The sequence below is a fragment of the Danio rerio genome, chromosome 12 (genome assembly GCF_049306965.1).
Source record: "Danio rerio strain Tuebingen ecotype United States chromosome 12, GRCz12tu, whole genome shotgun sequence".
Classification (NCBI taxonomy): Eukaryota; Metazoa; Chordata; class Actinopteri; order Cypriniformes; family Danionidae; genus Danio; species Danio rerio.
In genome coordinates this window covers 4,615,126-4,632,089 of record NC_133187.1, presented here as the reverse complement: position 1 = coordinate 4,632,089, position 16,964 = coordinate 4,615,126, and the positions used below count along the sequence as shown (strand labels likewise).

Here is a 16,964-nt window from a genome sequence, read left to right as displayed (position 1 = left end):
TTTTGGGTAACGCTTGATCATTTCTCTCCCTGTTTGTTTTGATTTTCTGCATATTTTTCTGGATCTGCATTGGCCAGTTCAGCAGTAACTGCACTCTGCACAATTGTGTGTCAGTCCACGTCACACATTGTGTTCATGGATGTTGAAAATTTATTCCAAGTTTCTTGAACATTGTTTTCTTGAACATTGTCTTTTTAAATACCCATGGGCACATATAGACATGCATGTGCACACACACAGACACAAATAAACACTTAACTGCCAAAACTTTATAATCTGTAATGAATATATACAAAATTAGTAAGCAACATAATTTCATCAAACAAAATAAGCAATATATACATATATATATATATATATATATATATATATATATATATATATATATATATATATATATATATATAGTTGAAGTCAGAAATATTAGCTCCGTTTGTTTATTTTTGTTTCTCTAATTTCTGTTTAACGGAGAGATGTTAAAAATTTCCAAACAAAATAGTTTTAATAACTCATTTCTAATAACTGATTTATTTTATCTTTGCCATGATGACAGTAAATAATATTTGACTTGATATTTTTCAAGACACTTCTATACAGCTTAAAGTTACATTTAAAGACTTAATTAGGTTAACTATAGGCAGGTTAGGGTAATTAGGCAAGTTATTGTATAATGATCGTTTTTATTGTATAATGATTTTGACCTTAAAATGTTTTTTAAAAAATTTACAATTGCTTTTATTCTAGCTGAAATAAAACAACTCAGACTTTCTCCAGAAGAAAAAATATTATCAGACACACTGTGAAAATTTCATTTGGGAAATATTTAAAAAAGAAAATAAAATCAAAGGGGCGCTAAAAACCCTGACTTCAACTGTATACTGTATATACAGCATTAAACATTTTCAAAACACCCAGAGACAATGATAAAAAAAATGTTTAGATAATTTAAAAGAAAACATCTCAATAACCGTGTGCCTATCCAATACAACATTTCTAATAACATTTCAAGTAAAATATTTTAGTATATTAGTTGTTCATCACTGTCACTGTTCTGCTACCAGGACAATTATGTTTACGACATTTTTTCATTAAAGTCCCTATCTAATAATGACTAAATATATATCATTGGAAAGGTCTGTTACTTGTTTGTGTTATGTATGAATAATAGATTTAAACACAGATTACTGTCACCCTACAACCTGTGGGACCATTTACGGTTTTAAACCATAATATTGTAGCCTAAACAAAGCAAACATGACAACAAACTAATAAGCGTTTAAAAGTGTAAACTTTCTAGTTTTCATATCTGGTGACAGTTTTAGTTAGATATTACTGAGCAAAAGTTCTTTATTAATTTCCTACAAGGATACTATTCAGAGTCGTAAAGCATTACTTTGCTACAGCAATCCACTATAGAGTCTAAATTCCAACCAAATACCATCAAACTGCCCATAGTACTTTAGAATTTAGGTTTACTTTACAAATACAGTCAAATGTATGAATAAAACATGGTTTTGTTCCTTAAAACATAGGGGGCGCCCTTGTATTGTCACCAATATAAACTGGATGTTATTTAGTGGTCATGTTTGGTATTGCGGTCCAACAAAATAATACTCACAGGCTTATTATTTTTTTTGAGACATTTCAAAATTGGAATATACAGTAATTTGATCAGATATTTAGCTTGATTTTGGTAAAACCATGTTTTAGTATGTAAAATACTAAAAAATAAAAGTTTTTTTTATAAACAAAATGGCACAACTTTTATTTGAGCATTTTTCCCTTCAGCTAAAATCTGACATCTGTCTTTAAAATTAGACCAAATTTAAATCTATGCACCACAGCATCTAAGATTGGCATTAATTTAAACTGAACATGTAATTTTTATATCTGTTTAAAAAGTGGGGCACCAGTTAAAGCAGAGAAGTCAAACTCAATTCCTGGAGGGCCGCAGTCCTGCACAGTTTAGTTCCAACCCTAATTAAACACACCTGATCAAACCAATTGAGTCCTTCAGGCTTGTTTGAAACCTACAGGTAAGTGTGTTGGAGCAGGGTTGGAACTAAACTATGCAGGACTGCGGCCCTCCAGGAATTGAGTTTGACATCCCTCAGTTATAGGGTTAAATATGTGTGACTGTAAATCCCACAGAACTCAATCAGTATCCCATAACTGTTTGAGTGCACATTATTGTGGCGCTTCTTCTCCCTGTGCCTCCTCCATCATCTGCTTGTACTGGCTTTTGAAGAACCCAGCCTTGCAAAGAGAGGGAGTATGCGTTAATAAACTACACATGCTGTAAATATTAGGATTGTGTAGTTTTTCTGACAGTAATATACCTTATAGAGGGCCGCAGTGATGAGAGCCAGCAGCACAAGTCCTCCAATCACTCCTCCAATGATCTCCTTTGTCAGGTCCACCTCCTCATAAACCTCCACCTGAGTGCTGATCTACATATAATATACACTGTTAACGATTTTTGTAAATGACGCAGTATTTAACTGTCATATGAACTGGATTTTACTGTATAGGACAGTTATCATGTATGTTACTTAGAGATGTAACGGTATCAGAATTTCACGGTACGATAATACCTCGGTATGAATGGGACGGTACAATATTTATTGAATAATTTACAGGAAAAACAAAACTAATGAAAAGACTCGAAAAAAGAGCCAAAAGTGTTTATTTACCTTAACACTGAACATATCAATGACATAAAATATTAGCCATCTATCTGTACGTTTCAAAACAGGAACTGCAATTGTTCAATTTAAATAACAAAAAACTGTTAAACCATATAAAAAAAAAATTAAGTTTCAATTTAGTATTGAAAACTCATCACATTCAACATTTAATCACTCACTCACTTAGATAGAGATGGGTTTTTTAAGGAAAATTATCATATAACTATAATCTGGTAAAAGCTGGCATGTCCCCTGCAACAGAAAAAAACCCTCTCGTTTGGGACTGAGGTTTCTGGGACAGAGAGATATGATTTAGCCAAGGTTGACAGCAGTGGGTAACGTTGTCTTTCCATCACTTGAGAGGACAAGCCATGAGTGAGATAGAGGTCTTTTTGCGGTTTAAGTCAATGTCTGCATCAATCTAACAAGTATGCTGTGTTCTGCAGTCCCCATGACTGTTTTTAGTCGTATTCCCTGACTTATATTTCACCACAGTCTGGCAGTGCCTGCATACTGTTTTTTCCTTTGTCTGTCACCTTTTCACCTTTTTCGTATCTTTTTAGAAAGAAACCGAAATGCTTCCACACATCCGATTTAAAACCCGCTTTAGGTTCGATCATTTCCAGCTCTTTTTCTTCCCCGCTACTAGCAGCACACTCCATTTCCGCATTACTGGATCTGTAGTGACAACAGACCGCAAAGGATGATGGCCACGCCTAGGCTGATGGGAATTGTAGTTCCCGCTACCTCCCGTTCGCTTCATTCGCCTAAGCAAACTTTGCTCAGAAATATAGTTTTATTGAGTCATGCGCCTACGGTAATATTGAAAAAAATTACTATTGCGGTATGACGGTATTTACAATATTGTTACATCCCTAATGTTACTGTATTTTAAAGTTGCATAATACTGTGTATTCTACAGTAACAAGCAAACTAGCACCGGATTAAACTGAGTTGCATTTTACATCCTAATCAAATTTTAAAATAATAACTTTATTTTTTTAGTCAGGTTAGACAATGGTTTATATATGTGTATTTGATTCTGTGTAATGTATAATTAGACCAAGAATACCTGTAAGCCTACTCATGTCTATATGCACATACTCATATTCAATAATAAGAAGGAGCATATTCTGTTTAATCTTGTATGCATTAACAAAATGTGGAGGGTCTTTAAATATTGTCAATTTCTATAATTGTGTATATTACCCCATTAAAAACACAAATAATAATAATAATAATAATAATAATAATAGTAATAGTTTTGCAGTTTTTAATGATTAAATAAATGAAGTCTAATCATTCTCCTCTCTTGACATCATGAACTATCATAGCATTACCTGTAAAGACGGCGCCGTGTTTCTGGAATCCGAGGAAAAGAAAACATATGTGCTCATGTCGTAATCCATAGTGGTTGTACTGACCAGCTCAAACACAGCGCTTTTGAGTCCAGTCTAAGAGACACAGAGATCAAGAGTGTTAAATATTAATAGACAATTACATATGGTCCATTCTGTGATTTGTGTGTCCTTTCAAAGTCAGATACCTGCTCAATCCACGCAGAGCTCACATTGCCAGTAATATTATAGAGCTTCCTTTCATTCTTTATGAGATTGACATCACAGATAAACACGGCACACACCGCCACACTGCAGTTCTGACACACACAGAGAGATATTCACTAATGTACACTTAATACACTCATAACAAAACAAAAATAGCTGAAAAAAAATATTTACAATGAGCTGAAACAAAACAATTCTTGAGGGGTTTTTTTTTCTGGATAACTTGTTTTTTTCAATCCACTTAAATTGGTCAAAACTAATGAACCTAACTTGATTTATTTGTGTTGGGACATTGTAAAATGCTGGGTTCCACACAATTCATTCATGTTGTCCCAACACAAATTGATTTAATGTGTTGTTTTTACAAATGTAAGTTGATCAAACATAAAACAAATATGTTGTTTGCCCAAAAGTTCAAGAATTGTGTTGATTCGGCTCATTTATACAAAGTAGCTTGAACAAGCAGCACAAATCATTCTTCTGAGTGTATTTCACTATTAGTATATTCAGAAAACCAAACAAAAAAACATGTTTAAAAAAGTCTCCTCACCAGTACATGATGTTTTTTAATATCATCCATATAATTTGTAACACTAGGCTTCTCCGTTTTATTTTTCACACAGTCAGAAACCTTCAAAACAAGTAATGATATAATTAAGAAAGAAATAAAACCCATTTTTTGTCATAGCAGCATTATTAAACAAGTTTCCGAACAGTACGAAAAAAAAAAGAATAACTATATGCATGCGTTTAAGGCTTGTAAAACAATTTAAAAAGCAATAAATTCACACACTTGCAAAGTAGATTCTTTCCAGATGTCGGTATCACCAAGCTTCAATGGTACTCTGATGAAAGCTGTGAAAGCTAACGGTCTGAGGTCATTTTCAATCTGAAACATGAAAAACAATGAATATTTATGTACAGTATAGACATTTGAGTGTTTCTACAAGTTTTAGATTACCCTGTTCTGAATAATAATATAAAATATGTTTAAGATATTGAGGTTTATTATTATTATTTACTTTTTTTATTTATGTTTCAATTGTATTTTGCAGAACAACCCCTTCCCCAACAATTCAACCCCTTACAGATGAGGAAATAAATATTAATAAAAAATAATAATATAAAAAATAAATAAATAATTCAGTACTGCGATCATTAATACTTTTTAGGGGATACATAATCACATTGTAGTTATCACAAATTAAATTGGTGACAGGTTAATTAATCTCTAAATGTACATGTCTAATTAACTTTTTCCACCTCTTCAGAAAAATATCATTTGTAGACATGCAGTCAATTTTTTCATTACACTGACCTGTTAAAGTCTATACATCCACTGAGCCACCTTTGGAGGACCTTCTTCCATCCAATGTTCTATTATTTAGTTATTTATTTTGCAACCAGTGAGGTTTATTATTTAAAAGAAATCTGTCAAATTTACTGTGGCTGCCAGAACTTAAAACTGTTTACTGTACCATATTTTAAGTAAAACATCATATTTCAGTATTATACAGTCAGTTTTTGAATCTATCTACACTTTATACCGTTGTTACACGAATGAAAACACGGCCATAAGCAGGTGGTGATGGGAAAAACATACTGAACCAATGCTCATCACAAACAGCTTTTCTCAGGAACAGAGACACACATTAATATATAGAAATGTCTTACTATTGTTACTAACATCATCATGGAAACACAAAAATTAAAAAAAAATTTAATAATAAAATAAATTAATTAAATTTTAAATACATATATAATATAATATAATATAATATAATATAATATAATATAATATTATAATATAATATAATATAATATAATATAATATAATATAATATAATATAATATAATAATAATTATAATATAATATAATATAATATAATATAATATAATATAATATAATATGATATAATATAATATAATATATTATAATATAATATAATATAATAATTTAATATAATATAATATAATATAATATAATATAATAATATAATATAATATAATATAATATAATATAATATAATATAATATAATATAATATAATATATAATAATATAATATAATATATTATAATATAATATAATATAATATAACATAATAAAAAATCAAATAATGCAATACATGACGTTTATCAACATTAGCTGTAACATAAAACTGTAATGAACATCACTGATAAGGAAAAAAACTAAAAAGTGCCATAGTAATGTCAACAAAAGACATTAAAAGTGAAGTCTCATGAGGGAAATTCTGGGAAAGTTAACTTATGGTTATTAATTATAAAGAAATGTACTGTTAAACAAGTTATGGATTTTTTTTTGTAGCCTTTTTACAGTTGAAATTACATTTAAAAAGATACTTTACAATAAGCTTCCATGTTAGTAATGCATTTATGAACTATACAACTTACAATTGATTATTCATAGTTCAACATTTACTAATGTATTATTAAAGGGGTTATGAACTGACTGAGAAAAGTTTTAGTGCTTTTTAACATTGATTAAAGCATTGAGTTAAGATGGATTAACAATGAACAACTTTATTTACATTAATTAAAGTTACCAAATAATATTAAATACTGTAATAAATGTGTTGTTTATGTTAGTAAATACATCATCTACAATTAACTAATGGGACTTTATTGTTAAGTATTACCAATCATAACCATACAAGAACACTTAATTATACATTAGTTTATGTTCTAGTTTTTGACACATTTAACTTTCTATTCATAGACCCTTTTCACAAGCCTGTTATGAGTAGGGTTGGGTACCGAAACCCGGTGCCATTATAGCACCTGTACCTTGGTAACCGGTATGTACCGGATCAAATCAGCATATGAATTTCGGTGCTATAACTTAATGAAACATAATGACACATCTGAGGGCTCAAAGGCAGAGGAATGCCTCACTTGCGTGCTCTAGGTGTCATGTGCAATCGCTCCCTCGGGCACTCCCTTCACTTTTGTGGCACTTGCTCTTTCTGTGCTGCGCGCATCAGTTCCTCGAATTCGTCAGAAGTTGACGGCCAAATTGACACAGGTAATAAAATTTTTTTACTTCAGTCATGTTCATGTTGTGAAACACCATCATTTTGTGGATCGGTTCAAGTAACGTTTTGGCACCGGTATCGTTTTAAAAGTATCGATTTAGCACCAGTATCGAAAAAAAACAATCGATACCCAACCCTAGTTATGAGACTAGGTTTAATGGTCATCTTAAATCCTTGAAAACTTTTAATATTTGAGTAAAATGTAAAAACATTTGAACGTTTATATGTTTTTGTGTATGTATTACATCCTATTTGCTTCAAATTACAATAAACGAATTGCTGCTTATGTGAGGCGTTTCTAATGCGGTGTCTATGGGGTGGAACAATAAATTTGACATTCTCTCTTTTGGCTTTCGTTTTTAGTCTCACACTTTTTTTTACTTTTTCTGAAAGTCTTGATAACACCATCATGGAGTTTTTTTTATTATTATTATTTGAGCAAATAAAATTGTAAAAAAAGTATTTGTTGTGCTCTCCCTTTCACTGCGCTTTAAGTTTTCCCAACTAAATATTCAAACTAAATTGCTAAAACTAAACAAGAAATAAAAGCTTAAAATATAAATAAAATTTCTATTACAACAGTACATTAATTGCGCAAAATCATGTAGGGCAGAGAATGTGAAACAAACATTACCTTTATTGTCTGCTGGACGGGTTTTGAAAGATCCTTCTTCCCTGAAGTAAAGTTGATGTGGATGGTGGAATTTTCATGCCTTTCATTTCAAGCAAAGAAAGCAATTTACACGTTATAGTACAGGACAAGGAAGAGTGGTATTATTGAGTAGAAACATGGAGCACTGACCGGATCAGGGCGACATAGATGCCATATTTCACATCAATGCTTTTCTTTTTCGATAACTCGCTGCTTTCAGAGTGTTTGTCATTCCCACTGTAAGAGATGGAGGTTTATTTATTAGTTTCATTTATGAGTTTCTGATATGATGATCTATCATTTCAGTATCTATATCGCAATATGCTCTTAATCAAGATGGCCAATGTTGAGTCTGGATTATAGTTGAGCAGCAGCAGTTGAATGAATTGTGTGGAACTCAGCATAGTTTTACAGTGTGTCTGTCTTTCTTCTGTTAAACAGATATATTTTAAAGAAAGCTGTAAACCTGTAACCGTTGACTTCCCTAGTATTTGTTTTCCTACAATGGAAGTCAGTGGTTACCGGTTTCCAGGTTTCTTTAAATAAACACACTTATAAAGGTTTGGAACCATTTAAGGAAGCATAGTGCTGTTTTCATTTTTAGTTGAACTAAAGCCTGTGACTGTGTGAACTGTACATATGCCCAAATGCCATGAAATGTTTTTGACTTTAATAAAGATGAATTACTTGGATATATCATTATACAATGAAGACTTTACAGTCCTATTTTACCTTTGATTATTCAGTTTCTGTATACCTATATATTATTAGACTCTCTGGAAGTCCATGAAGCATTGTTTATTTCACTTTATTCTTGGCTCTATTACTGTATTTATCTGTGATAAGTCAACTAATCACTTTTTACAGTACATGTGGTAAAATTTACATGCTGGACAAATGTGTCAGTATAACGAACCACGATAGTCATCCCCTTTTTGAAACAGTCCAAGCGTGTGCAAGCTCTTTTAGTACAAGATTAATTCAACCCCGGTGTTACAGAGAAAGATACAGGAAGTCTATTTTTTTTACCAACAGTGATCGGATTGTATAACCAAAGTCATACCAGATGAATTGTGCTGAACTGAATTAGATATTAGATATGGACAAAGTGTTTTCTTGTTGTTTTTTTGGAACTAAGGTGTGCAGTATGAAATGTAATTTTATTAGTGTTTTTATATGTACATGTATATGTAACTTATTTATCTTTTTTTTATATGGAGAGCTCTGCTGTGACATGTGAATTTCCCTTTGGGGTTTAATAAAGTCAAATCTAACCTCACCTAAAACTGTATTCGCATACCAATATCTATTGGACAATATATATATATATATATACAGTTGAAGTCAGAATTATTAGCCCCCCTGTATTATTAGCGCCCCTGTTTATTTTTCCCCCAATTTCTGTTTAATGGAGGGAAGATTGTTTCAGCACATTTCTAAGCATAATAGTTTTAAAAACTTATTTCTAATAACTGATTTATTTTCTCTTTGTCATGATGACAGTAAATAATATTTTACTTGATATTTTTCACGACACTTCTATACAGCTTAAAGTGACATTTAAAGGCTTCACTAGGTTAATAAGGTGAACTAGGCAGGTTAGGGTAATTCGGCAAGTTACTGTATGATGATGGTTTGTTCTGTAGACTATCAGAAAAAAAATAGCTTAAAGGGGCTAATAATTTTGTCCCAAAAATGGTTTTCAAAAAATTAAAAACTACTTGTATTCTAGCCGAAATAAAACAAATAAGACTTTCTCTAGAAGAAAAAATATTATCAGACATACTGTGAAAATGTCATTGCTCTGTTAAACATCATTTGGGAAATATTTAATAAAGAAAATCAAAATCAAAAGGGGGCTAATAATTCTGACTTCAACTGTATATATATATATATATATATATATATATATATCACAATGTCAGATTTTTCCAAACATTGTGCAGCACTCTAAAGCAGAGTTTCCCATGCCTGTTCCTGGAGGCCCAACAACAGTACATATTTTGGACGTCTCCCTTTTCTGACCCATTAACTTCAGATTTTGTACTCTCTTCTTATGTTCTAATGAACTGATTCAGGTGTGTTTGATCAGAAAGAGGTTTATAATGTGTACTTTTGGTGTGCCTTCAGGAACATGGTTGGGAAACACTGCTCTAAACAGCTTAATAGATCTCATGGTCAAAAGTTGCTTTACATTTTGAGTTCATTTAAGCCAGGAGGTGTCCAAACTCGGTCCTGGAGGGCCGGTGTCCTGGAGCGTTTAGCTCCAACCCTAATCAAACAAACCTGATCAAGCTAATCAAGCTCTTACTAGATACTAGAAACTTCCTGGCAGGTCTGTTGAAGCAAGTTGAAGCTAAACTTAGCAGGACACTGGCCCTCCAGGATCGTGTTTGGATACCCCTGATTTAAGCACTCAACTAGCAGAAAGATTTCGTACCTCTTGACTGAAGCACTGAATATCACGTTTTGTCCCAGTGTAACTTCTTTATTAATGCTGTACGTAATCTCAAACACAATCTATAAATTGGACAAAAATGGCAGAATAAGTAATCAAACTTTCTGAACTCTCTGTTCACTGTGGTCAGTAAATGAGTGTGTTCCTGTCATACGTCTGACCTTAGTATTATCCTTGAGGATGGGTTTACTGATGGCGCATTCAGTTTCTCCCAGTCGAACCCCTTGCTCTCCATCCAGAGACGAACACTCTACTCTGCCCTGCTCAAACAGATCATCACAAAAACAGAGTAGTTATGATCCAGGCCCTGGTTTCCCAAAACCTATGTGTCTTGGCTGTTAATTAAGAGCGTTCTGTATGTGCAAGGTTACGAAAGATCATTGCAGTCCCTTGTGTGTTTCCCAAAAATGCACGTAACATAATTGTTCAAAGGGCAGCACGGTGGCACTGTCGCCTTATGGCAAGAAGGTCACTGGTTCGAGTCCTGGCTGGGCCAGTTGGCATTTCTGTGTGGAGTTTGCATGTTCTCTTTGTGTTTGTGTGGGTTTCCTTTGGGTGCTGCGGTTTCCCCCACAGTCCAAAGACATGCGCTGTATGTGAATTGGGTAAAACTAAATTGTTCCTAGTGTATGAGTGTGAGAGTCAATGGGCGTTTTCCAGTACTGGGTTGAGGCTGGAAGGGCATCCGCTGCGTAAAACATGCTGAATTAGTTGGCGGTTCATTCTGCTGTGGCAGCCCTTAATAAATAAGGGATTAAGCCAACAATAAATGAATGAATGAACGAATGAACGAATGACTGACTGATTGATGTGTGGGATCTTGTTCTATACATGCTACCGCTTTCTCTTTTAAATGTTTTATTAATTTTTTTTTTTTGTAATCTAATTTATGTGTATTTCTAGTTTTGTTTGTTTGTTTTTTTTGCCCTTTTAATCATTTTATTTATACATTTTTTGTATAAAAGGTGTAATAGAGTGTATATTAAAATCATACTCACACCCCTTATAGAAATCTGGGGAATTTCGCTTTGAAATACCATCATCAATATTGATAATATGCCAATATACACAGTTTTCATAAATGACAATATTGAATTCTATTAGTTTGAGAATTTACACCTTTTCATCAGGTTTTACCTGTTTTGATGTGATTCTCCTGTATGAAAATCCATATGGGTAATTGAGGGTGAAGTGTGTGTTGTATGAGTTTTCTCCTCTGTTCTCGACAAACACCGTCACGTTGATCTCCTGCATTATCCCCACTTCTATATTAGTAGATCTGAACAAAACAAATCAGAGATACGTAAATATTTTCATTTTCACTATACAGCACAGTAATCAATTCCGATTAACGCTACAGTTTGTGTATAAAAGTAGATTTTCCTCACCCAGAGAAATTGAAATCCACTCTGAGATTATCAACACATACATTATCTTTTCCACATTCTCTCTCAAAATCCAGCTGTAAGTGGGACACAGAAAATGTAATAATTCTTCACATGAGTTCATATGAGTTCACAGGGTTCTGTGACTGAATTGAAGTGTTTTTAACACTGTTTATATTATTATGTATATTATTTATATTCAAAAATATAATGTTTATCATATAAGACTATTTACACATCTTTAACTTTTGTGTCTCTTTGTGATTTTGAAAATGCCACTAATTTTGAGTAAACAGAATGTCAGTAAAGTGACCGAAGTCTCTCCGATTGTATAATACATTTTTACTTAAAAATACCTTAAATTTAATAATACAATATTTGAAACTGGAAGGTGTGTGCATTATTTCCTCTTGTAACTTTGCACAGATGAACTCTTACATCGTGATCTGAGGTGGTCTTTATCTCTGGCAGCAGTATTGGCCTCAGGTTTTGCATTTGACTAGATGGCAGACCCTCAAAGGTGAATTTTAACTGATTGGACAATGGATTCAGAGCATCTTCTGGACAAGCCTATAGTGGAAACAAAAAATAATAATAACAATTAAATATGTTTCAATCATTCTTGTGTCACCGCATATGTATCCATCACACCTCAGCAGCTGAAGCATACCTCTATTAAGAAATCATGATTTTTGCAAACTTCTGTATTCCCAATGTCAATCACATTACTGAGGAGATTGTCTTTGGCTGAGAAGAATGCTCGATGATTCTGTCTCTTAGCATCCAGAGTTATGTTGTAAGTAATTTTTGCATTCAAATCTATAAAACGTGATTGATCCAAATGATTAGCAATGCAACAGTGGATTTGAAAATGTAACCAGAATATCACAAACAACAGCAGAAGATATGACAAAGTGTGTTGTTACAGCACATTGTAATCAACTTATGGATAAACCTCTTTTGTGATGCCTGTATCCTTTCATGGTGAAGCACACGATCAGAGTGGTCTGCAATTGGTTTTTGCAATCTGTGTGACCAGTTGATATTTTGGATGGGTTGTAAGACACTTTTGTTTCCAAGAGCATGATGGGTCTGGACCTGAGTGATGCACATATAACACATATGGCTGAAATGGCCTAAGCTGAACTGTGTATCTGTGTATATTATGAGTTCTCGTAACAGACCTGAGAAGCAGAACTGCTCCTTTGGACCCAACAGCAATGTCAGGAAGGCTGTCTGCAGTCTGGTCTGGAGAGGATTGACTCAAGGAAACACCAAAGTACTGCAATCCTGACTGCACAGATGATCCAGCAATCCTCTGCCATTAGACACAGTGAAGGGAAGAGGGAATTAAAATGTTAAATGAAAAATGACACTGAACCTTTGAAATGAGTAAAAGAAAATAAGTCCAAGGAAAGAGAACCATTAGAATGAATGATAACAGTTTATATTAAGGGTCCAAAATAATGCATTAGTTAAGCAGTAATTAAAAGTTAATTTGTTCACATTTAAGCATTAGTTAAAAACAAAAACACTAGTAATTAATGGGTAACTAAACATTTTAAGTGCTTCAAGTTATGCATTAGTTAAGCTCAGTTGAACTTATAAATCATTGTTGGATTTACTAGTTCACAGTTATGCATCAGATAAGCATGTGCAAACACATAATTAAAACTAAACATATAGAAAAGGGCATTATAACCAATATTTTTATTACACTATTAATATTATCATATATTATAATGTTCATTGCACTATTCTACCCACATATCATTGCAAACCAGCTGTATTTAAATATAATTACTATCGTGTTGATCAGTTATCTTAAAGGTGCAGTAGGTGATTGTCTTCAGAAGCATTTATTGCTGTGCTGGTTGAAAGTCTCTTCACAGTCCAATAGTAATGATTAAAGTAAATGATCTAAATGTGTTCACATGTATTTTTTATATTCTGGATAAGGCATAAAAACAAAAAATGTTCATCCAATTAAATAGAGTCGTACCGACAAATAACTCAATTACGACAGGCATCTCAAACTGTCTGTCAACAAATTTAAATTTCTGCGCAGCATCTTTAAGCAAACAGTTATGTCACGCACACGTGAAGCACGGACCTACAGCTGACAGAGAGACGTCAGGAAAACTCTGCATCAACCTGAACTTCTTTCTGATAGACCAGCATGGCCTTCTATTCACGAAAAAAAGATTGTTTCTGAAAGGGCTTCTGCCAAAAATGCAGAATCAAAACTTTTCTAAACCCTCAATCAATATTGGAATTACTTTTGCACGCTGGAGGGCAATGACTGTATGCAGTTCAAAACAACGATCTGAAGGGTGACACACCACAACTGAAGTATTTCTTTTAGACAGGTATGTTTAAAAACTATTTTAGCCACGCAAAGCTTACGTAGATTGTGTTGTTTTTTATGAATTAGTTTATATACACGACAGTGTTGTTCAGCCACAGAAAACGTCCAGCAAAAGATTGGCTATTTTCAAGTTCATGGAGTACCTTTTACAGCATCGATAATATAGTCGATTAAGTAGACCTGAGCATTCGTTGTTTAGTTGTTTAAGTGAAAAAGGAGCTAAAAACAAGCGATGTACGAGGATCAGCGAGCACAACTGAAAATGAAAAGTCACTCGTTGGCTTGGTAACATAAACGTAAGGGTAATTTAAAAAGATGATAGGATATTTTTGTTTTTTAGCACTGCTTTTTTCTGATCTAATTTTTATTTAGTTTAATAACAAAACATTGGTAAATGTGCTCTTCCGCCCAACCAGCTTTACTGAGGTGAAGTTGAAATATAGTCATACATTTGTTCATTTTTGAACAGTGAAAGTCTGTGACACAGCCACCCATTGGCCTGTCACACCCATTGGCCTGTCAACAACTATGCTTGATAAAGTGCGTGTCTCCATTAGTTTTATAACTGGTGATGACATGATCAAGTGTTATATCTAATCAATGCGCATTCATGATTTTAAGAGACATGATTTTGGACGGCAGGAGAGGGACGTAACGTTTCTTCGTCAAAAAGTGCAAGTGGTTTTCACTTTCTCCAGGGAGCTAGTGATCGAGTCTATATTTGTTATAATGAACTTTTTTAGCTGATGATAATAACCTGTGTGGGATTATTGAAGTGTCTTTGACATCTGATCCTTTCAGAAAAGAAAAGGCCAAACGCGAGAGTGAAGTGTGAAAAAATGAGAAAAAAGACAAAACACAGGAGCAAGTTGTTTCAGCAACCCGAATCATGAACAAAATGCCATGTTTATCATCACCTTTTGGACTATTATGAACTCAGAATGACAGAATTGCTCTCTAACAGAGCTTACATGTGCTGGTGAATATTACAGACACTGATAAGAGGTTTACACTGACTGTGGGCTATATTGCGTGTTGTTTTTGAACCTAAATAAGGACTAAATGTCTGTTGTGTGTAGTTTCTCTGTAATTGGTAACATATCGGAGACTGCAGGGTTTTTTGTATGTGTTCATATATGTTGCATTTATTTATTTTATTTAATTGCAGACGTTAGAGTAAGCAATTTCACACTGTCATTAATCTGCAGTTATAATCAACTCATGTTCTTAGAAAAGTTAGTAATAAACAAGTATTTGTGTATAAAGCATCTGTTTTGTGAGAAAATTATTTGTAAACGACCTGTACGGCTTTAATGTAGACCTTTATTCAAGCGAGAATGACGTCGAATGAAACTCTCTGTCGTACAACACACCCACCAAAGTGGAAATGCAAGCTTGATAAAGGTGACCCGTACTGACTCATACTGTACTGTACCAGTCAGTGGAAACTGTCCATAAGCTATTATGCTACTAGCATTCTGGCAGATAACCTACTGCACCTTTATTAGACAATGAATAAAAAAATAAGGCTTGTCAAAATGTTAATAGTTAAAATGCCCTTTTCCATATGTTCAGTTAATCATTAATTGTGTGTTTTTACATGCTGAACTGATGCATTATTGGGAACAGCTTAGTTTAACTTAGCTTAACTAATGCATAATTCCCTTAAAATGTTAAGTTAACCATTAATTAGTGTTTTTTTTCTTAACTAATGCTTAAATGTGAACAATTTAACTATAAATTAATGCTTAACTGATGCATTATTTTGGAGCCTTAATATACCGAATTAATGAATAATAGTAAAATTCATTTTAAGGTGAACTATCCTTTTAAATTTCTAGTAACTGATGCCTTTTTCACCTGGGAGTATGATGAAATGATCCCTCCATCTCGTCCATTGAAGATGTAGATGCTACCCTTTCCATCCTCCTCTAACGGTGCACCAACCAGCACATCCTTAAAACCATCACCATTCAGATCTGCTGGACTGGCCAGAGAAGAGCCGAATCGACCCCTCTGACCGGCCATGCCCACCAGCACCACATCAGAAAAACTGAAGAATGGCTATGAAAATATATACATACAGTATATAACACAGAGAAGATAAAAATGGGTTAAACACACACAGAGGCAAACTCTGTTGATTAGTTATTTTTGTATTACAATTATTATTGACTTTCTTAAAGATCACTTACCCGACGTGTGTAGCTATAAACAAACACTTTCCCCTCTCGCTCAGACTCTGTGTATGTCGGTGCTGATACCAGAAGCAGATCTGTATTAGAGTCACTGTTCAAATCCACCACACACACCTCAGCTCCAAAATAAGAGCCAATCTGAGTCTGACAAAAGAGTGCAAGGCAACTGATATAATTTAATTGCACTCTAATCTGAGCTTGCATACAGTTTACAACTTGCATCAAGAAGCATTATTGTTGTTTTTTTTATTCATATTTTTATTTTACATGTAATTGTCCACAAAAGTGGTCAAGGGTATTTGCAGGTATTAATAGAGATGAATGGTTTTGTCCACTTTTGAACACTTCTAAAACACATTTGACTGGGTTACTTTATTAGTTTTCATGTTGTTTGAGTTTGGTTTAATTATGAATAATGTTGAAAGCACAACATTATTTAACCTGACAACGGTATATAAAGCTGACCCTCTCATTAAGGAAATATGTAAAGTGGTCAAAAGCAGACAAAAGACATAGATTAAAACTTAAGATTTTAAAAGGTATGTGTCAAATCATGCATCTTTTTACCTAGTGTAAAAAAGGCATTGCTTTTGGTCA

General features: G+C 33.3%; 1 protein-coding gene and 1 long non-coding RNA gene across 8 annotated transcripts in view; one reads left to right on the top strand and one right to left on the bottom strand.

Moving 5' to 3' along the window:
* Positions 1–775: 775 nt before the first annotated feature.
* itgam.1 (integrin, alpha M (complement component 3 receptor 3 subunit), tandem duplicate 1) overlaps positions 776–16,964 on the bottom strand; it is a 30,593-nt gene continuing 14,404 nt past the window's right edge. For 3 of the 7 annotated variants that reach the window (XM_073918083.1, XM_073918084.1, XM_005156007.6), the window contains 18 exons: positions 16,365–16,511; positions 16,030–16,233; positions 12,986–13,119; positions 12,757–12,899; positions 12,472–12,620; positions 12,240–12,371; positions 11,805–11,878; positions 11,554–11,695; positions 10,578–10,676; positions 10,399–10,478; positions 8,109–8,195; positions 7,941–8,019; positions 5,046–5,141; positions 4,803–4,883; positions 4,234–4,344; positions 4,028–4,141; positions 2,340–2,450; positions 776–2,256 (listed from right to left, as the gene is read on the bottom strand). In XM_073918083.1, the coding sequence (XP_073774184.1) occupies positions 2,188–2,256; positions 2,340–2,450; positions 4,028–4,141; positions 4,234–4,344; positions 4,803–4,883; positions 5,046–5,141; positions 7,941–8,019; positions 8,109–8,195; positions 10,399–10,478; positions 10,578–10,676; positions 11,554–11,695; positions 11,805–11,878; positions 12,240–12,371; positions 12,472–12,620; positions 12,757–12,899; positions 12,986–13,119; positions 16,030–16,233; positions 16,365–16,511 (2,052 nt within the window). In that variant the 3' untranslated portion in view covers positions 776–2,187. The remainder of the gene's footprint in view (positions 2,257–2,339; positions 2,451–4,027; positions 4,142–4,233; positions 4,345–4,802; positions 4,884–5,045; positions 5,142–7,940; positions 8,020–8,108; positions 8,196–10,398; positions 10,479–10,577; positions 10,677–11,553; positions 11,696–11,804; positions 11,879–12,239; positions 12,372–12,471; positions 12,621–12,756; positions 12,900–12,985; positions 13,120–16,029; positions 16,234–16,364; positions 16,512–16,964) is intronic. The other 4 variants (XR_012387792.1, XR_012387791.1, XM_073918087.1 and 1 more) reach the window with 2 other exon arrangements.
* Positions 7,655–11,696, top strand: LOC141376746 (uncharacterized). Its single transcript, XR_012387802.1, has 3 exons — positions 7,655–8,548; positions 8,637–9,448; positions 9,814–11,696. It is a non-coding gene; the product is annotated as an uncharacterized lncRNA (long non-coding RNA).